This window comes from Haemaphysalis longicornis, unplaced genomic scaffold (genome assembly GCF_048455015.1).
Source record: "Haemaphysalis longicornis isolate Haplotype H1 unplaced genomic scaffold, Haemaphysalis longicornis Haplotype H1 scaffold_4, whole genome shotgun sequence".
Taxonomy (NCBI): Eukaryota; Metazoa; Arthropoda; class Arachnida; order Ixodida; family Ixodidae; genus Haemaphysalis; species Haemaphysalis longicornis.
Window position 1 is genome coordinate 26017170 of NW_027526361.1, and position 16367 is coordinate 26033536.

General features: G+C 50.5%; 1 protein-coding gene across 2 annotated transcripts in view; it reads right to left on the reverse strand.

Annotated features, from left to right (window-relative positions):
* Positions 1-475: 475 nt before the first annotated feature.
* The window catches only part of Eve (homeobox protein even-skipped), a 37165-nt gene continuing 21273 nt past the window's right edge, over positions 476-16367 (reverse strand). For both annotated transcript variants that reach the window (XM_077706179.1, XM_077706180.1), the window contains exons 2-3: positions 5764-6014; positions 476-2108 (exon numbers count right to left, since the gene is read on the reverse strand). In XM_077706179.1, the coding sequence (XP_077562305.1) occupies positions 1602-2108; positions 5764-6014 (758 nt within the window). In that variant the 3' untranslated portion in view covers positions 476-1601. The remainder of the gene's footprint in view (positions 2109-5763; positions 6015-16367) is intronic.

Consider the following 16367-nt stretch of genomic DNA (forward strand, 5'->3'; position numbering starts at 1 on the left):
ACGATGGCTGAGCATGCGCTGATTGCTAGCCCCTCACTCTACACGTGCTCTCTCCTTTCGCGAAGCCATTTCAAAAGGTTCTCCAAGAAGCCTGTTCAAAAAAACCTTTGCATGTTTTTATTTCGACCTAAACTTTTGCGACCATGCAAGAAGTTGGCTCTGACGCATATCAAGCTCATTGTTCGCGCCTCACATCCTGAGTGTAGCTTCAGGGCACAAAACCCCAAAATTAAAAGAAAGAAAATTGCGCCCCATTTGGAGTATTCGGAGTCGCAATATTTTTGGCTTCCTGCATTGCAAGTCAACTCAAAGAATGACCTGAATTAAATTATCTAATTTGTTGCACGAAAACAATACACGCGCAGGTGTGCTGTATACAAAGAGTACACTGCGATCAAGCATGCGCGTGTGGTGGTGTCCAAACACGCACACACAGGCCGCCTCCAATCATCACACTGCAAAGTAAACGCACGCATTGAATTCTTTGATTTTTACTGCGACGTGAAAGAATACTCGTGAAAGCCAGTTGGCGAAATCACGAGCAGTTCACAATAAATGTCTCTGCGAACGATTTTCTTTATATTTTTCTTCAAGTCCGTTCGTTCATAGTTCTTCAGCACATATGGTCACTGCACGTTTCTCGCAGCGTCACTGAACGGCGCTGCTGCGACGTGACAGTTTGGCGCAGTTCAAAGTTTGGCACAGGTCACTGCACAGGCTCACGCACTCGCACGAATGGCAACAAAAGTTCTCGCGCACGAAGTAGAAGCCAATAAAATTGCACATTTTCGCGCAGGCGCTCCAAGGTTACGTTTAAAGGATGAAAGCTTTATCCCGGAATGCCCATCTTGCAAGAGCTTGTCGCAATCCTCGTTTGGACGCGCACAGTCTTGTTGGTAGGATTCCTGTTTCTTAGAAAAAATTCGTGGAGCACATGGTTTGTAGGCTGTCTGTTCGGTTAACAGATAAGTAATTCTCCAAAACTCATACGGTCCGGCGGGCATTCATCTTATTGTGCATCTTATAAACATTGTGGCCAAGCTAAGGCAATTAGATTTCAGGCGCTCATTTTACAATTTGCAGAGAAAGCTGGTTTCACAAGTGGGGACAGATTTTTTCGCACAGCTTGAGCGGATCAAGACAGACTGAAAGCGCTCCAAGCCCGAGAGATTGGTAAACGTTACATCGGTCGACAGCACGCTCGTGTTTTTGCCTTCAGCCACTCTGCTTCGCTTGACTTTCGGGAAGTGCTCGCGGAAGATTAAAAACACCCGCCATTGCTGAGCTCTTTGACACATCTTAAAAATTGACTCCACCAGGGGTACTGACTTAACCAGGGCTGAAATCGCTGCTGTCCGTCGGTTCACCGTGCCTCAACGGGTCAAAGGGCTTTTCCACCGGGCTGACGTAGCTGTCATCGCATCTTCGTCACCAGCGAACACGCCTCGCCCTGCCTGTATACATGTTGCAGCTGTACACAGCACGTTTTGGTTCAAAGGCTGTCGGCCGGTCGTCGAAGTGTCACAGCGTGTCCACAGTTCACACACAGTTGACGGCCCCGACCACCCGTTCACTACGAGTTCCAGTCACGGGGCGGCAAGTCAGGCCTTTTCCGCGTCCGTCTTGAACGGCCGGAACAGGCTGGGCTTGGACGAGGTCTCCGTCGTGGCCTTCGTTAAAGTGATAGGTTCGGGAACAGCGATGACTCTGGCCGGCGGAGACCGGCTCGACGTCATCGCCGCCGTGCCCTGCTGGCTGGCCGGCAGCGGCGTTCCGGGGTACGGCACGTAGGGGCAGGCGCACGGCGTCGTGGCTTGCGACGTTCCGCTCACCGGATCCGCGGGTGACCGGGAGAAAGGGCTGCCCAGCTGCAGTCCTGGTGACGGAGGTCCGGGCGGCGCGGCGCCGTACGGGTGGTAGCGGCCGAGCGGGGACAGGGCGGCCGCCGCCGTGTAGTAGGGGAAAGGCAAAGCGTACGGGTAGCCCGCGGCCCCCGAGGCAGCGGCCGCCGCGTTCAGCATGTAGGCCGCGAAGTGCGGGTCCGCGTACGGCCACGCCAGGGCCATGCGCTGTCGCTTGTCCTTCATGCGCCGGTTTTGGAACCACACCTGCGAAGAGGGCGCGGTGGCCGTTAGTGACAGAGGTCCGGCTCTACCTTCACCAATGCGCACGCCCCGTGGACGTGCGCGTGCAAGAAAACCTATTCGAAACAGGCATGTCTGGGACCGACTTTTGGCGCGCTCCCAGGCATGACAAGAATACCTGACCCACTGCCACCGAATTCGAGGCACTGTTGCTTCATTTTCTAAGACAAGCCCAGATTAGTGTATGCAAAAAGAATTAATTCCAATAAGGAATGCATCGTAATGTCGTAAATCTATTTCGAATTATTCAGTGCAGAGCGCGCTAGTGTACAGTTTCCAAGTGCAAGCTCCGACATGTAGTGAGCAGAAAGTACTTGATTAGACGCGTACCCGACTCTCCAAAAACATTATGAAATAATGTAGCGCTCAAAAAGAGCAGGCAACATCAGTTTCAGTGTGGCTTGCAAAATCATCAAAACTTCAGCTACAAAAGTTGTCTTTACGCCGCATTGCAGTTGCCGCATAATCTTAATGATTTACTTAATGATTTGCATTACTTACAGCGCGATACGCAACCAGGCACTGGTCCACGCTTACGCTTTGTTTAGCAAAAATATGTTCACTGAAATTTAGACTGCCAATATTACCAACCATTTTTTAGCGGACGCAGCGGCAACCCTATAGTCCTGAACACGAGGAACACATATATCCGCTAACTTTAATTAGAGTGTAGCAAAACTTTGAAGTCGGAATGCAGGTACCCCCCTCAAAAGGGTGGAAGGCTGTTCGCACGCTTTTTTCCCTCTTTAACTGTGATGCATTCTTTGACTGCTAAATCTTAATAACAGCGTGAAAAAGATGAGGACGAAAGGATCAGACAAGACGAGCGCTGACTCGCAAGTAGTTTATTCACAGGATGCGCGCGGAATATAAACGTTCACCAAACAGAACAAAAGAGAGAAAACAATGCATTCCACTCGAACACACTCTTTCCCCCCACATCTTCAACACTCGTAAAGCCTTTTACTTAACACACGCGAAGCCTGAACAACGGACCACTGTCGGGCTGATAACAAAGTTACATTAAGAAGGAACAAGTTTCCCGGCACGGGCTGGTTAAGTACGCAAACTCTTTGTCGCAAAGCGCTATCGAAGGTTGGCAAACACAATCGTCTCCCAGTTTTTTAATGTGAAACGCTTCGATTATTTCTCGGCCTGTCTGCCTGACATATGTGGAAAGAACAGTTGTTTCTTAACACTGGGTAACAACAGCACGCGCGGCAGTGCTCTGCTAGCCGGGGGTAGGTGGTCGCTTTTAGAGACCGTCTACGCTCACCTAGGCGGGCATTCCCGCATCGACCACTTTGACCCACGTAGCTCTTGCCACAAGACAAAGGGAGCCGATAAACTATGCCTGTCTTTCAAGGTGGGACATACCTTGGTTTGTGTTGGACTCCACAACTGCCCTCTGTACGCTTGCCCTCTACGCGGCTGTGCAGTGGAGCACACATCTTGGCGAGATTTTGTGGCGCAGAAAAAACAACACCGACACCTTAACGCTGCACTACGCTTTTAAACCATGTGACAGCCTATGTGCGTATGGTACAGGGGGGGATTAAAATAAATACGAACAACGGAGCACACCGCCTCCGACGCAAGCCGCTCCGTCTGGCTGCACTGTCAGTAAAATGCGCGCATGCGTAGTTTTTTCAGAGCGTTTGAAAGGGTGGCCTACTGTTAGGGGAATTGCTTGATCAAGAAGCGACACCGGTCGTTTATTTTGAGGCGTCTTTTTACACTCTGTCGCCACTGAGCATCCTGTTATCTACTACATTCGGGAGCTAAGCGCGCAGCAGGCTGATTGCAGCTACCGTGATGCCCTTCGACGATCATCCTGCTCAGTGGCGACGAAGCGTAAGGCGTCGATTCTTGATCAAGTACTCTCCATAAATGTAGGCCGCACTCTCAAACGCTCTCAAAGAAGTGCGCATGCGCGCAATTTGCTGACTTTGCTGCCAGATCGGCAGCATAAGCCGGAGGCTGTGCACTCCGTTGTTAGCATTTCTTTAGACCCCCCCCCCCCTGTACAATAGCAAACCGTTCTGGCTTCGAAGCACAGCTCGGAGCGTCAGCCGAGACCGATGTCGGGAGGCGCTTGCTCATTTTTTCGCATGCGCGTGACATATGTGACGTGGAAAACCAGCGCACTGCCCCCTAACAACTAGCCCAGCTCACCACTCTATTACAGTTTGACTGCTACTCATTCTGGGGTGATATCCAGCGATGCAGCCTCCCATGCTCAGCCGCCCCTCATTTGCCTGTAAAGGGTGCACCACAGCATAATCGGCGTTACGGCGGTGAAGCAAATGTTAGTACTAATGACCGCCAATACCGCCTCTAGGAAAATCGTTTGTTTCCTTCCTTCCTTCTACTCACAGGCTAGCACTGGAGAAATTTTTTCGTGCACGCTAAGGTTCTCTGTGTGCGGATGCCTCTGAGGTTCTCCCGAGGCAAACAACGCCTATTTAAACGAGTAGCCTTTTTTTTTCTTTTGCAAGTTGACTGTAAGATCATGCCAGGGCATAAGGTTCGCAAATAACTTCCCCTGCCCGCCCTTGCTCGTCCCGCACGCGTCGCAGCGGTGCATGCAGACGGCGAAAAGTGCGTGCGAGTGCTCGACGCATCCCTCTGGCACGCCCCCAGGGCGCAGCTGGAATTCCCCACTAAATCATCCCTGTCGGAAAGCAAAGGGCCATCATCGCTCGGTGTTCACTTTTAGTGTCAGTTTTAGGGCGCTGACTCGGACGTTTCTGCTGTAGCCTCAAAAGTACCTTCCGCCTTGGACGCGCGCTTCGTAGCGAGTTCGACTAAAAAAAAAGGCACCACCAACAAGTAGAGACAACGCCGCGTATCGTTCGACTGCCGGGATAGCCATGGGCATATAAATCGCTAAATCCGAGACACGACCAAAAAAACGTTAGCGACACCTCTTGTAAAACTGTGGGGGCCTCCGTCAACTCCGAGCCCCACACGCCCAACAGGTGCCATCATATGAAGAGCGGACGACGCCCACGAATCCCAATCATGCTAAGGACAGATTGCTCTCCCTGCAAGAGTTCGCCAAAGAGTCAGGCGTAGCCCGATTCATTTAGGGCCTAGAGGAGCCCTGCACCCCCTTTCAAACAACCCCCACTTTTCTTAGGCCACCGGCCACTCCGTTTCTTAATGAAAATTTCCGCATACATGCATTTTCTCGTAGGCCAAATTATCGTAGGAGGCTGTAATAGTTCTTTCTGAAAATATCCTCGTAACGTCATTATTCGACACACACGAGCTTTTTTTTTGTCACGAGCTTTTTTTTTTTTCGGGTGACAGCGCAAATTAAGAGAAAAATAAGTGTTGTTGGGCCCGGCGTGTAATGTGTTGGACTCGCAACAAGTTGGGGACCTGAGGGACATGAATGGCGGTGAAAGGTCAGGATGGAAGGCAGACGAGACTCGGTGGGAGAAGGACGTGAAGACAGGGGGCACGAAAGGATGCGTTCTGTGATGACGTAGGCTGGAAGGCCGAAAGGAGCAGAAAGTCTTGGCTGCATACTCTTCCCTACACTTTTCCCCCTCTATACCCACCCAAGCACGTGCACAAGGGGCAGGAGAAGTGGGGTGCGCGCTGTGCGTACCTTGATGGTGCTCTCGGGCAGGTTGAGCGAGGCCGCAAGCTCGCACCTCCGAGGCCTGGACACGTAGTTCTCGCGGCAGAACTCCTTCTCGAGCCTGGCCAGCTGCTCGCGCGTGAAGGCTGTGCGATACCGCCGGATTCCACTGGCGTCCTGCGCAGCGGCTGCCGCGGCCGCGGCCGCCAGCGCAGGCTCCGCGCTGCTCGAGCCACCGCCGCCGCCGCCGCCGCCGCCGCCATGGTGGTGGCCGCCGCCTGGAGAGGAGAGCGCACGTCCAGGCCGGGGTTTAACCGGAAAGAAGGGGAGGGGTTGATGATTGACAGGGCGGGAAAGAGAGAGGAGCAAATAAACTGTCAATCAAGGGCAGCTTTTCATTGTCATCGAACACTCTATACTGTAGAACATCGGTAATCCCACATTGACTAATCACATTTTACGACCTAATTCGATCAGGTGTAGCATACAAGTAACGGTTAAAGCAATATATTTCGACCACACTTTCAAGGCCCCATCAAAGGGCAATATAACGAGAGTCAACTTCAATGTCTGTCGAGGCAAGCTTAGCGTTACCAACAAAAGCTCTCGTGCATGATTGCACGGAACCTTGTGTGAGGTACAATGTATTCACGTGGAAGACATAACAGCGCCTTGGGAAAAATATGGTAAGTACTATGCGATTCCTATAAGTTCTGGGATTTCCGAATCTTGGCATCTATTTTCGATTTAAATCTCAGCGTGCAATCAGCACCTGTGGGAGACCAAGGAGAGCTTGACTCCATGCACGAAAGTATTGCCCCCTCTTACCACAACGGCTCGCAGACGACATGTTTTAATGGAACACAACTTTTGGTCGCTTTCAAATGCGATAAGGCTTCTCTATCTCAAACGCTGCTCTTCGTTCTTCTTTATTGGCACATATCAACTGACACGTCCGCTTTCGGGTTACGTGTGCATTAACACTGCTAAGATGCAAGCTGAAGCCTAATTAACGATTACGGATAGGTGTTCATATTCCCCTTGCTCCCTCTCTTTCGTTTTCTGCCTTCTGCTGCTGCAAGTGCAGAATCTTTGCTATGCTGTCACGTTTAGGGCTAGCTTGAAATTCTCCAAGATCTACGGCAGATTTTACTTTTAGATGGCCCCACGCGCAAAACTTCTCTTCGAAGACATGTCGCAGAAGCGCTTCGCCTCCGAGGAGTTGCCAGAGCCGATAGGAAATCACGTAGACAATTAGATGTGCGATGTATGCGAGTGTTGTAAGTTCGAGAGCAACGCACGTAAGGTGTGCTATCGGAAGAAATGTAAAATAAAAAAAAAAGCATTGCATGAGGTGCCACGCCACGGAAGGGGACCTGTATACCGGTGAACGGGCCAGGCATGGGACAGATAATTTGAGGGCTCGAGGAAGTTGCTTGATTGATCAATCGATCAATTAATTTGTTGATTGGTCATAATATTATTAACCATCTGTTCTATTTATTTGTAACATAGTTTTCCGTTCTTTCGATCGAGTGGCTAACTGCAAAGACGCCGAAGACCGTCAACAGTAGCCGACGGGCCTGTAACATTGAACGCAAAGCGCCGCGGGCTGCATAGCCCCCAAAAGAAGCGTCTAAGTGGCCTGAGTGAGGCGATCGTGATATACGCGTCGCTTCGATGCGCTAGGACAAACTTTCTCCCTCCCTTCTTTCCCACCTCTGGGTGCTCTCGCGTTACTCGCGGCGGCCGCATCGCTATCGCCTCTCACTCTGGACCCCCAAATTGACAGAGGCAAACAAACACGGCGTCGGCGCTCCCAACGGTGTACGTACTCTCCGCGCGGCGAAGAACGGGCGCTTAATTGCCGCCGAGGCCGGGGGTCGCGCCTTCGCGGCTTTATTTAGACACCGGACCCGAGTGCGCGGCCCAGAGAGTCGCGGTCCTCAGCGGAAGATTTATCAGGCTCCCACTCTCTGCGGCGACACCATCTTATGCGCGCCTATATGGATGCACGCGCGGTATGTTCGCCTCCGCCGGGGGCCAGCGGGAGTGCACGGGCTCCTAACGGGTGTGGTCGCCGAGCCCTGACAGTGCCCAGGCGCCTTCTGGGCGCACGAGAGGGGCCCTTCAACACGTCGAGTGCTGTTCGAAGGATACCGGCTGTCTCGACGTTTCACAGAACATCATTACTACTGCTGTTACTGCCACCAATACTATTTAGTTAGTGGGCAATCTATGAAAAGGGCCAGTGCCCTTCCACTCTGTGAGGAAGGATGACCGGCAAAGCTGTGGCACCGAGTCTCAACGTGAGCGACAAATGCTTTGACCGGGTCGTGTGCACGAAGCAGAACACGTTTGCTTGTAATTTGTGATTGGGCACACTTGCTTGTTAATCACCGAACAAAACTTCGACGAACTAGAGCATTATTCAAGTGGACAAACATGGGGCTGTCTGCGTTTCCCTCCCGTAGAAGCCCGTGTATTGGCAGCAGACGAGAATTCCACAATATTTACAACTTTCCTGAGAACTACACAGTTTTGAAAAGTAAATAGAACTCGGCGTAATGTAAGAGTCGTCTTAGCGGCTAATTTTCATATAATTTCTTTCGGGAGAGTTTAAATAACACAAGAGCCACTTTCTGTAGTGATACTCCCTCCAAAGATGGACGTGCTTCACTGTGCAACCTTTGATGTAGGAAAGCCATCTTACATAAAACAAGCTTACAACAATCTCCTTAAAGTCGGCTTCACCTTTAAAACGATGCATTGCTTAGAAGGCACTTTTTTAGTACAAATATAAGCCGTCCTATATATATTAAAATATGAAGGCCCTTGGACTACTTTTTCTCTTTTTTTTCAGTTTTTTTCTACGCTGAGGGGGTGGCGCGCGGTTTTACAATTCTGGTATTTGAGTGGGCGCCGCAACGTGGTGCTACGCTCGCGTGCGATTCTTGTCTACATTGCTCTGTTGCCCGAGACGACCTGCTGGATTCTAGCCATAGAGAGCTTTGCTGTAAAAGATATAACGTCTCTTTCTAGAAGAAAGATGGATGAAACGCGAAGCTTTCTCCGATACAAACTCAAAGCCCACGATACAATCAGCCGAAGTTCAAAATTACGACAACGCTAAGCTAATCGAATGTGATGTTATGATTTTGCGTCTGTTAGTTGGTGATTGGGTCATCTGGATATGTTGATTCGGTTGGCTCAGCGTTCTCGTTGATTTGTGCTTCCCATTGGTCAAGCGTGTGGCGTGATCAACGTGTCATTGTGCGCCTCTCAGAGAATGCTTTCATCGTCATCATCATCATCATCATCACTCAACCGTGTGACGTTAAACTGCATTAGTCTGCCACAATAAAACCCGTAATGCATGTAAAGACATCCCAGTGTTTATGTGTTGTGATTGATGAGCCCTTTGTAGAAACTCATTGTGCAAAGTTGGCTGTCCTGCAGTGCGTTTTTTTACACCATCGCAGGTGATACGTAGAAAGCTTCGCTTTAATGCGTGGTCTGCATCCCGGTTAATTTGGCCCAGCTGTGACGCGTGTGGAAATGCGGAGCACTAGCGGAAATCTCACCTAATAATCTATTGTTTTTTGCTCCAAACATATCGGTAGACTACACGAACACGTTACATTTGAAGAAAAATAAATAAAATAAAGCTGCCTCGACTTCCATTGCTTGTACGCACAGCTAAAAAGGGGAAACTGGGCGCATAATCAGCATACGTCGATCGAACAACGAAAGATAGCCAGTATAGGAATATTTTTCCGCTCCAGCTGACTGGTCCCGTACACCCTACTATATATTAACTAGTGCACTGTTTTATCGCCTTATCTACAGAAACTGCGCTAAGTAGTGCGTAGAAGTGGGTAGCTTAGGGTCGATTGCAACTCTTGTCTTGTTCTAGGCGATAGCTATTGTATACTTGAAACTTGTTATGGCGGTAAGGACATCCCACACCACACGCAACTGTTGCGCTGTAAACATCCAAGAGGTTATGGAAGTTTTTCACCAAAGCACCTTTTGTTTTAACGCGTTAGAAAAAAATTCCGTCCAGAAGGATTACTTCCGTTTAATGCACGACATTCCAACGTTCCATGCAGAGTGCACAGAAAGGGACTGTATAAAAACATGCGCGCCAATCCGCCCTGTGACGGTGGTTGGAAAGCGAAGCTGTAAACGACACCCACAACGATAACCCATGCGAATTCACACTCGTGGCTCTACAAAGAGTGAAACCTGCAGAAACAAGTGAAATGCACTTAACCACACAGTTTATCTGCAAAGAGATATTCAATGCATGAATCAATGCATGATCTATGATTGGCGGTTGGTTGGTTGAGTTGTATTGGTAAAGCACATGAGTAGAAACTCTTTTTATATAATGAAAGGAAGCTCAAACCCGGTGTTAGACGATCTCACTTCACCTCCGTCTCTGCCGCCGCCGACGGAGGCGACGAGATTGGCGGCAGAGACGGGGGAGAAGTGAGATGCCATGCGTTGGTGTGAGCTGCCTTTAATTTTTATAAGTCATAGCGCATGCGCAAGGCGCGCACACGGCCGCTACACGCGCCGTGGGCGGAGCGCACAGTGACGCGTTAGGTCGCGTGACGCTATTGCGTCGCGTTCAGCGAGAACGCAGGGGATAAACCAGCAAATGTGCTCGGTGAGTGCGCCGTCTGTCTCCCCCGCCTCCGCGTGGGCTCGTAGCTCAATCGGTAAGACAACGGTTTTTCGCTCCGTTTTCTTAATCATTCCAGGTTCGATTATTGACTGCGCCAGTAACTTCTTTTGACTGCGCCAGTAACTTCTTTTATTTGTTCGCGGGAGTTTTCTGTTGACACCAACGGTCGCTACAGAACCCTTGGGGCGTAGAGGTAAAAAGCTTCGCTTTGAAAGCAGGTGTGGCAGTTTGGCCGACTTCGAATGAAGTCGTTGCTGAACCGTCTTACCTATACGCATTTCTTCTTCGGCCATAAAAATACCAAATGCTTAGTACTCACCTTCCCGTACAATACTCGGGTGTATACGCTCGTTGTAGCCTACATTCGCTGGAGCATGACACTGCGGGTAGGCTCTTTGTTGTGGACCGCGCACGTGTTTGCGGGGGGTGTACACCGCGTTGGGCAGCTGTCCGTAAGCAAAGGGGCGTCCGGCGCACATGACGAATGAGGTGAGCACACACGCACACCGATTCCCACTGAGATTGTGTGGCCCGCCTTAGCGCCGTTCTCACCTGCACGGTCACGTGACAACATGGCGCCCCTCGAGAGAGCCTCGAGAAAACGTACTCCATCGCGATGCATCGCCGACCGCGTTCAGCACATACGGGCTTCTGTTCACGACGGAAGTCAAAGACGATCAGGGTACGCGCACATTGAGCAGCATTCAAATGGAGACAGTAGGCTTGAAATAACCACGCATTATTCGCAATAAGCACATAAGCTGAGAAGCTAGAGCTTGGGACGTCGTAATTTATTTCAATTTGTTTGATTACCTTGTTTGTTGAGATGCATTGCGCATGCAGTGTCTAATCCCCTTACCCATATTTCTATCTGTCTCCGCTGAATGCACTTTGTGAGCGTGTATTCGCACAGTCGAAATTATTGGGTAATTGTGGGACTACCATACACTGCCCATTCCCCATCCGTTGGTAAGATAAACGTAAAATAAATCGGGGAAAACTCCCATTTTATTTCCTCCTTTCAATCAGTATAGGGCAAAATAGTCATTATCAACATCACCGCTTTCTGATGGCCATTACAATCGTCATCTGTACATGACCGGCTTGTTCTGTTGGGTCACCGACGGGCTAAGTAAAGCAAGCGACTGTTGGAGCTTCTGCTGACTTGTGCGGAGTGTACTGACTCATTACAATATATATTTATATATATATATATATATATTATTTGGAGTCTCTTGGTTCGTTCTTCAGGCTGCGGTTCTCGCCCAAGTCTTCGTTCTACCCTTTTTTCGGTGAATCGATCGCCGCCCGATCCAGTGAAGAGCATATGTTAAATCTCCCGCTGGGTATGTGCCATAATCAGCATTATCATCATGATCATTCCCACGTCATTAAAGCTGTCATTCCCGTTCCGGGCAGCCGTTGCCCCCGTCTCCGTTGAGTTTTTCTTGCGAATAAAAGACGATTGCTTGTCGGATCCGTTTGGAGCTGTTTGAGTGCATGTACCACGTATGTGTACCATGTATTCAAAAAAGAAAGAAGGGTGGGGGGGAGGCTATGGTGCAAAGGCAATGTCTTAGCATTGTAATACTCAGGCTGGAACCCTGATGCCGGCCACGCGTACGTTTTTCTGGTCCATTTTTTTTTCTTATTTTGGTTCTAGGGGATAGTTTTCAGTTTTGTAAGGTTTAAATTATTGTATTTGCTGATTGGGTTAAGCGAGGTAAGACTACGTTATATTAGCAAGGTTGCGGAGAGCAAAGTGGTTAGACATGCGTTAAGCAAGTGTAGACACCGAGCAAAAAATGTGTCGCCCAAGCTGCGGATTCAAGCCAGTCAATCATATCTGCAGGGCCCGTCAGCTAACCAGTTGATCTCATTTTCGCGCCGGGCCACCCAGTCGCAGCGACACAGCTTGTTCCAGCGAGCGTGCATGTCAGCCGCTGTGTGCGCCCTAACAAGCGGGTGCTCACGAAAACAAGGTACACAACAAGGCTTGCAGAGGCACGTGGTCAGAGTGAAGAGACGACAGTTACTACCACCGGGCTTCTCCGATTCACTTGACCTGAGCGACGAAGCACGCGCCACGACACACAAAGCCCAAAGCGGAGGTTGTACTGAGAACCGACCTTTCTAAGCATCCCCAGAAGCGCTGAGCCCGCAGGGTGGCACGCTCGCTCGCAGCAGTGCGCGACGTCACAGCGCGTATATAGACACGTAAAGAGACATGGGAGAGGGATTCCCGATTGAAATGCGTCCGCCGAGGAGTCAATAGCGGCTCCACGTCTGGCGGCGCTTGTTCCCCAATGGTGATGGATGAGCAGCCCGCCCACCCACGCGCACGGCTCCTCGCCTCGGGGCCCGCCGCGTCCCGCCGGCTGCCGAACGCCAGGGCGCCAAGGGATGCGCCGGGGGAAGCCTTCCGGGAATCGCCTTCGCTGGCATGCGCAGTGTGCGTCGAGTGCTTCAGCTCGCGCAGGGTGCACCTTCCTGGCAGCCTTGGCGAAAGCCGTGCTTCGAGTGTGCTCGCACGGAGCGGCCGGGTCCTACACGCGTAGGACCTGTTGCAGCGGGTGCCTTTTACATTCGCAGCATTTTATACTAACCGACCAGAGTCCTTCAAAAACATTGAAGGACTCTGGTACTGCTGAGGTACCAGCTCCGACTCTTGGTTGCGGCAGGCGCGGACGACCATGCTTTGAGCTTTTGGCTGCTTCAAAAGCAAACTGAGGCGCCCGAGACTTTTTGTCGCGGTTTAACAGGTCACTGCTGTCACATTTGAATCAGTAAGGGGCCTCACACGAGTAACACGTGCTGGCGAGAAGCGCCCATATGCCGCGAAGACAACGATAAAGTACCATAGCTCAAAAGGACGGCAAATGGGGCTTGTAGGTGCTTGGGTATAAATGACGCTCGGATTGCGATGAAGGTGGATCGACTCGTCCCCTTACCATCCACATTCGTCGTAGTTACACCCAGCGCAATTCCAGATTAAGAGCAAGTACGGTTCATAACCCGGCTGAGCAACATTCCACGCAGACTGCTGCCACATGGAAACAGCATCCTACGACGACTAACCTTTCCGCACATCATCCTGGGAGCCAGTATTTCCAGTCGTCATCCTAGAAACTTCATACGTCTGACTTCTCTCTTCTCGAGCCCGCGCTTTTTGAAAGCGTGCTTTAGGCCGCGCGCGCCCAGCTGGACAGTTCTCAGCATGTCGCGGGGAAGTTCAGCGCCATTGTTCGCTTCGCCGCATCCCCCCTGCGCACGCATTGGGTTGCCCCCACCTTCCTTCTTGCACCCACTGTGAGCAGTAAAGAATAGCATCGGTCTATCGGTTTCCGTTTTACTTGCAGAACACGACCGGTACGCACGCAGGGATATGTGTTCGCCTCGTGATGAGGACATCAAGGCGTAGAGCACGCCTGCAGCGAGCACCTTCCCCCGGCAGAGGTCCCCCTCCCTTCGGAAGGCCGTTTATTCAGTGAAAACACGCTAAACTGTGCTGTCGTGTAGATCTCTCACATTTTGGTGCATATTAAAAATGTCAAAAGAGACTCCTCCAAGATTTGATCAACGGGCGCTAAGCACACGCTGGCTCAACCATGTCGGCCGCCGTGAGGGATCATTAAATCGTTCCGGACCAAATCAAATGAGTCGACGAGAACAGAACGCTGAGTTTATGGATTGGCGTTATATACCTTTGATATGACGACAGTGGCTTATTTCCCCGACCATCCGGAGTACCAGCGTCCTGTATGAGCGCAGCCAGACAGCGTTGTAGCTCACAACGAAAGGAAACGACTTTTTAATGCGTGAGCATCACACAAGCATTACTCGGCTCAGTTGCGTCCCAGATCTCCATGGCCAGAAACCGTCAGCAAAATTCCCATTGGCAGCGTGTGGCCAGAGCCCTATCAAAATCACCAGTGGCTGCGAACTAGGGGGTATGCGGCGGCCTGACATCTCCATTGAATGTGCGACGGCCCGACGTAAACGCTATGTTGCGCGTTTAGGTCTAGCGTCGTCAACCGGTACCTGCAGATTGGCGCACAATGAGTTCCACGTTGCTTGACACGTCATCGTCAGGTTGAACGTTAAGGTCACCTAATGTTAAGGCTGAGTGTAGGCTTAACATCAGAGTCTCACACGATTTGGCTGCGACGTCAACCTACCTACCCACAATTCTCACATACCCACTCACGGCGATTAGTGCATGACCTTGAGAGCTCCCGGAAGGAACTTCAACCAATTCACCACTTTCCAATTGGCTGGCACGTCAATACACAAACCCACAATTTTCACGTGGCCACTCAGGAGTATACTGGTGAGTGACTATGACAGCAGCCGTCAGAGGCTCAGGGCCAACTCCAATTCCCATTGGCAGCCACGTCAACGTGCCCATTCACACATATGCTTTCCCAGCTCAACGAGAAGTGATACTCACGCGTTCTCACATCATAAGAGAAAACTTTGGCGCATCCGTAACTTTTTGAAACAGCAAGTAAAGCAATTTTTAACACTGCATGAATATTTAATTTTTTTTTCGTGCTTACCGAATGGTTTTGGTGGAATACGGCAATGTAATATGCATTACAAAGTAGTTGCCCATCACGAAAGCGAGTCGCTATTTTCCACTACCATCATCACCGATATGTACTCCCATTGCTACAGCTACAACGCGGCCCACTATTATGCAGCGTCATTTCTGAGCAGACCAATTGATGTGGTTTGCCTTCTGTGATCTTCCTTTCTGCGCACCTCGCTTTTATCACATTCGTCTGTCTAAGTGCATCGATTAAGCCCTGGTTCGGGAAAAAAATTCCTTTAACTCCTGTATCACTTTCCGCTGTTTCAGTTCCACAAACACGCACACTGCTGCGAAAAATCCCTTACTAGCCCTTTCCAGCGAAAGATCACTTTGTATTCGTTTCTAGCGTCTACTTCCCGCCATGTTTTGTAGTTTGAAAAAAATTTATAATTTAAATTATGGGGGTTTGACGCACCGTATACCTACATCTGCGCTATGGGGTGCGCAGTATAGTGGAGGGCTCCGGATTAATTTTGACACCTGTGGATCTTCAACGTTCGCCGAAATCTCAAGACACGGGTTTTTTTTTGCCTTTCTTCTCCGTGGACCTGAAAAGCAGCCAGCGCGACCGGGTTCGAACCCGCGTACTTGGGCCCAGCAGTAGTTTCAACAAGCAATCTCTTAATTGCATCGCACGACAACGTAGAGGCCGCGCTTGCATCCGGCCGTTTTGTAACAGTTTCACGAAAATGTTTGATAGGCAGCGATAAAAAGGGGAGAACATGTTTGACACGCCATGACGCAGGCTGTATGACAATGCAGCAATCGACACTGTCATAAAAAATTACGGCAGGTGCTTAGAACCACCCAAGAAGGCGAAGGCAAAAGACTCGGACCTTCTGTCGATGTGTTGCTGAACTTACTGTTTAACTTTGCGACCGCGCCAATCCCCACTTGACCAGCCTTTTGGGCAGCACCTTCCGAAGCTCGTTCCGCTCGTTCGCCATCGCCAGGAGCATCCTGTTCACCTTCGCCACTACCTTCCTATCTGCGAAAGCGGCCAACGCTCTTGCGGCCCTACCAAGGCTGTTCGTCCTACCGACTGCGCTGACTTTTCGCCCCAGCCCCCCTGCCCAATGAAGTTATCCAATTCGCCCCGTGACTGCAGTCTGCCTCCATTTTGTTGGTTCGGAGAGTCATAGCCACTGTTCTTTATGGGAAGGGGGGAGGGGGGTGGCAGCCAAGTATTAATTATCATCGACTGGTTGCAGAATGACACTACGCAAGCATAATTGGACTGGAGGAAGAGCTTAAAAATGGAAACTGTGGGGAATGGCACCCCAGAAAGAGCTATTGGTTCCTCGCTATTGGCTATTGGCTCCTAACTGGTTCCTCGCACCTTAT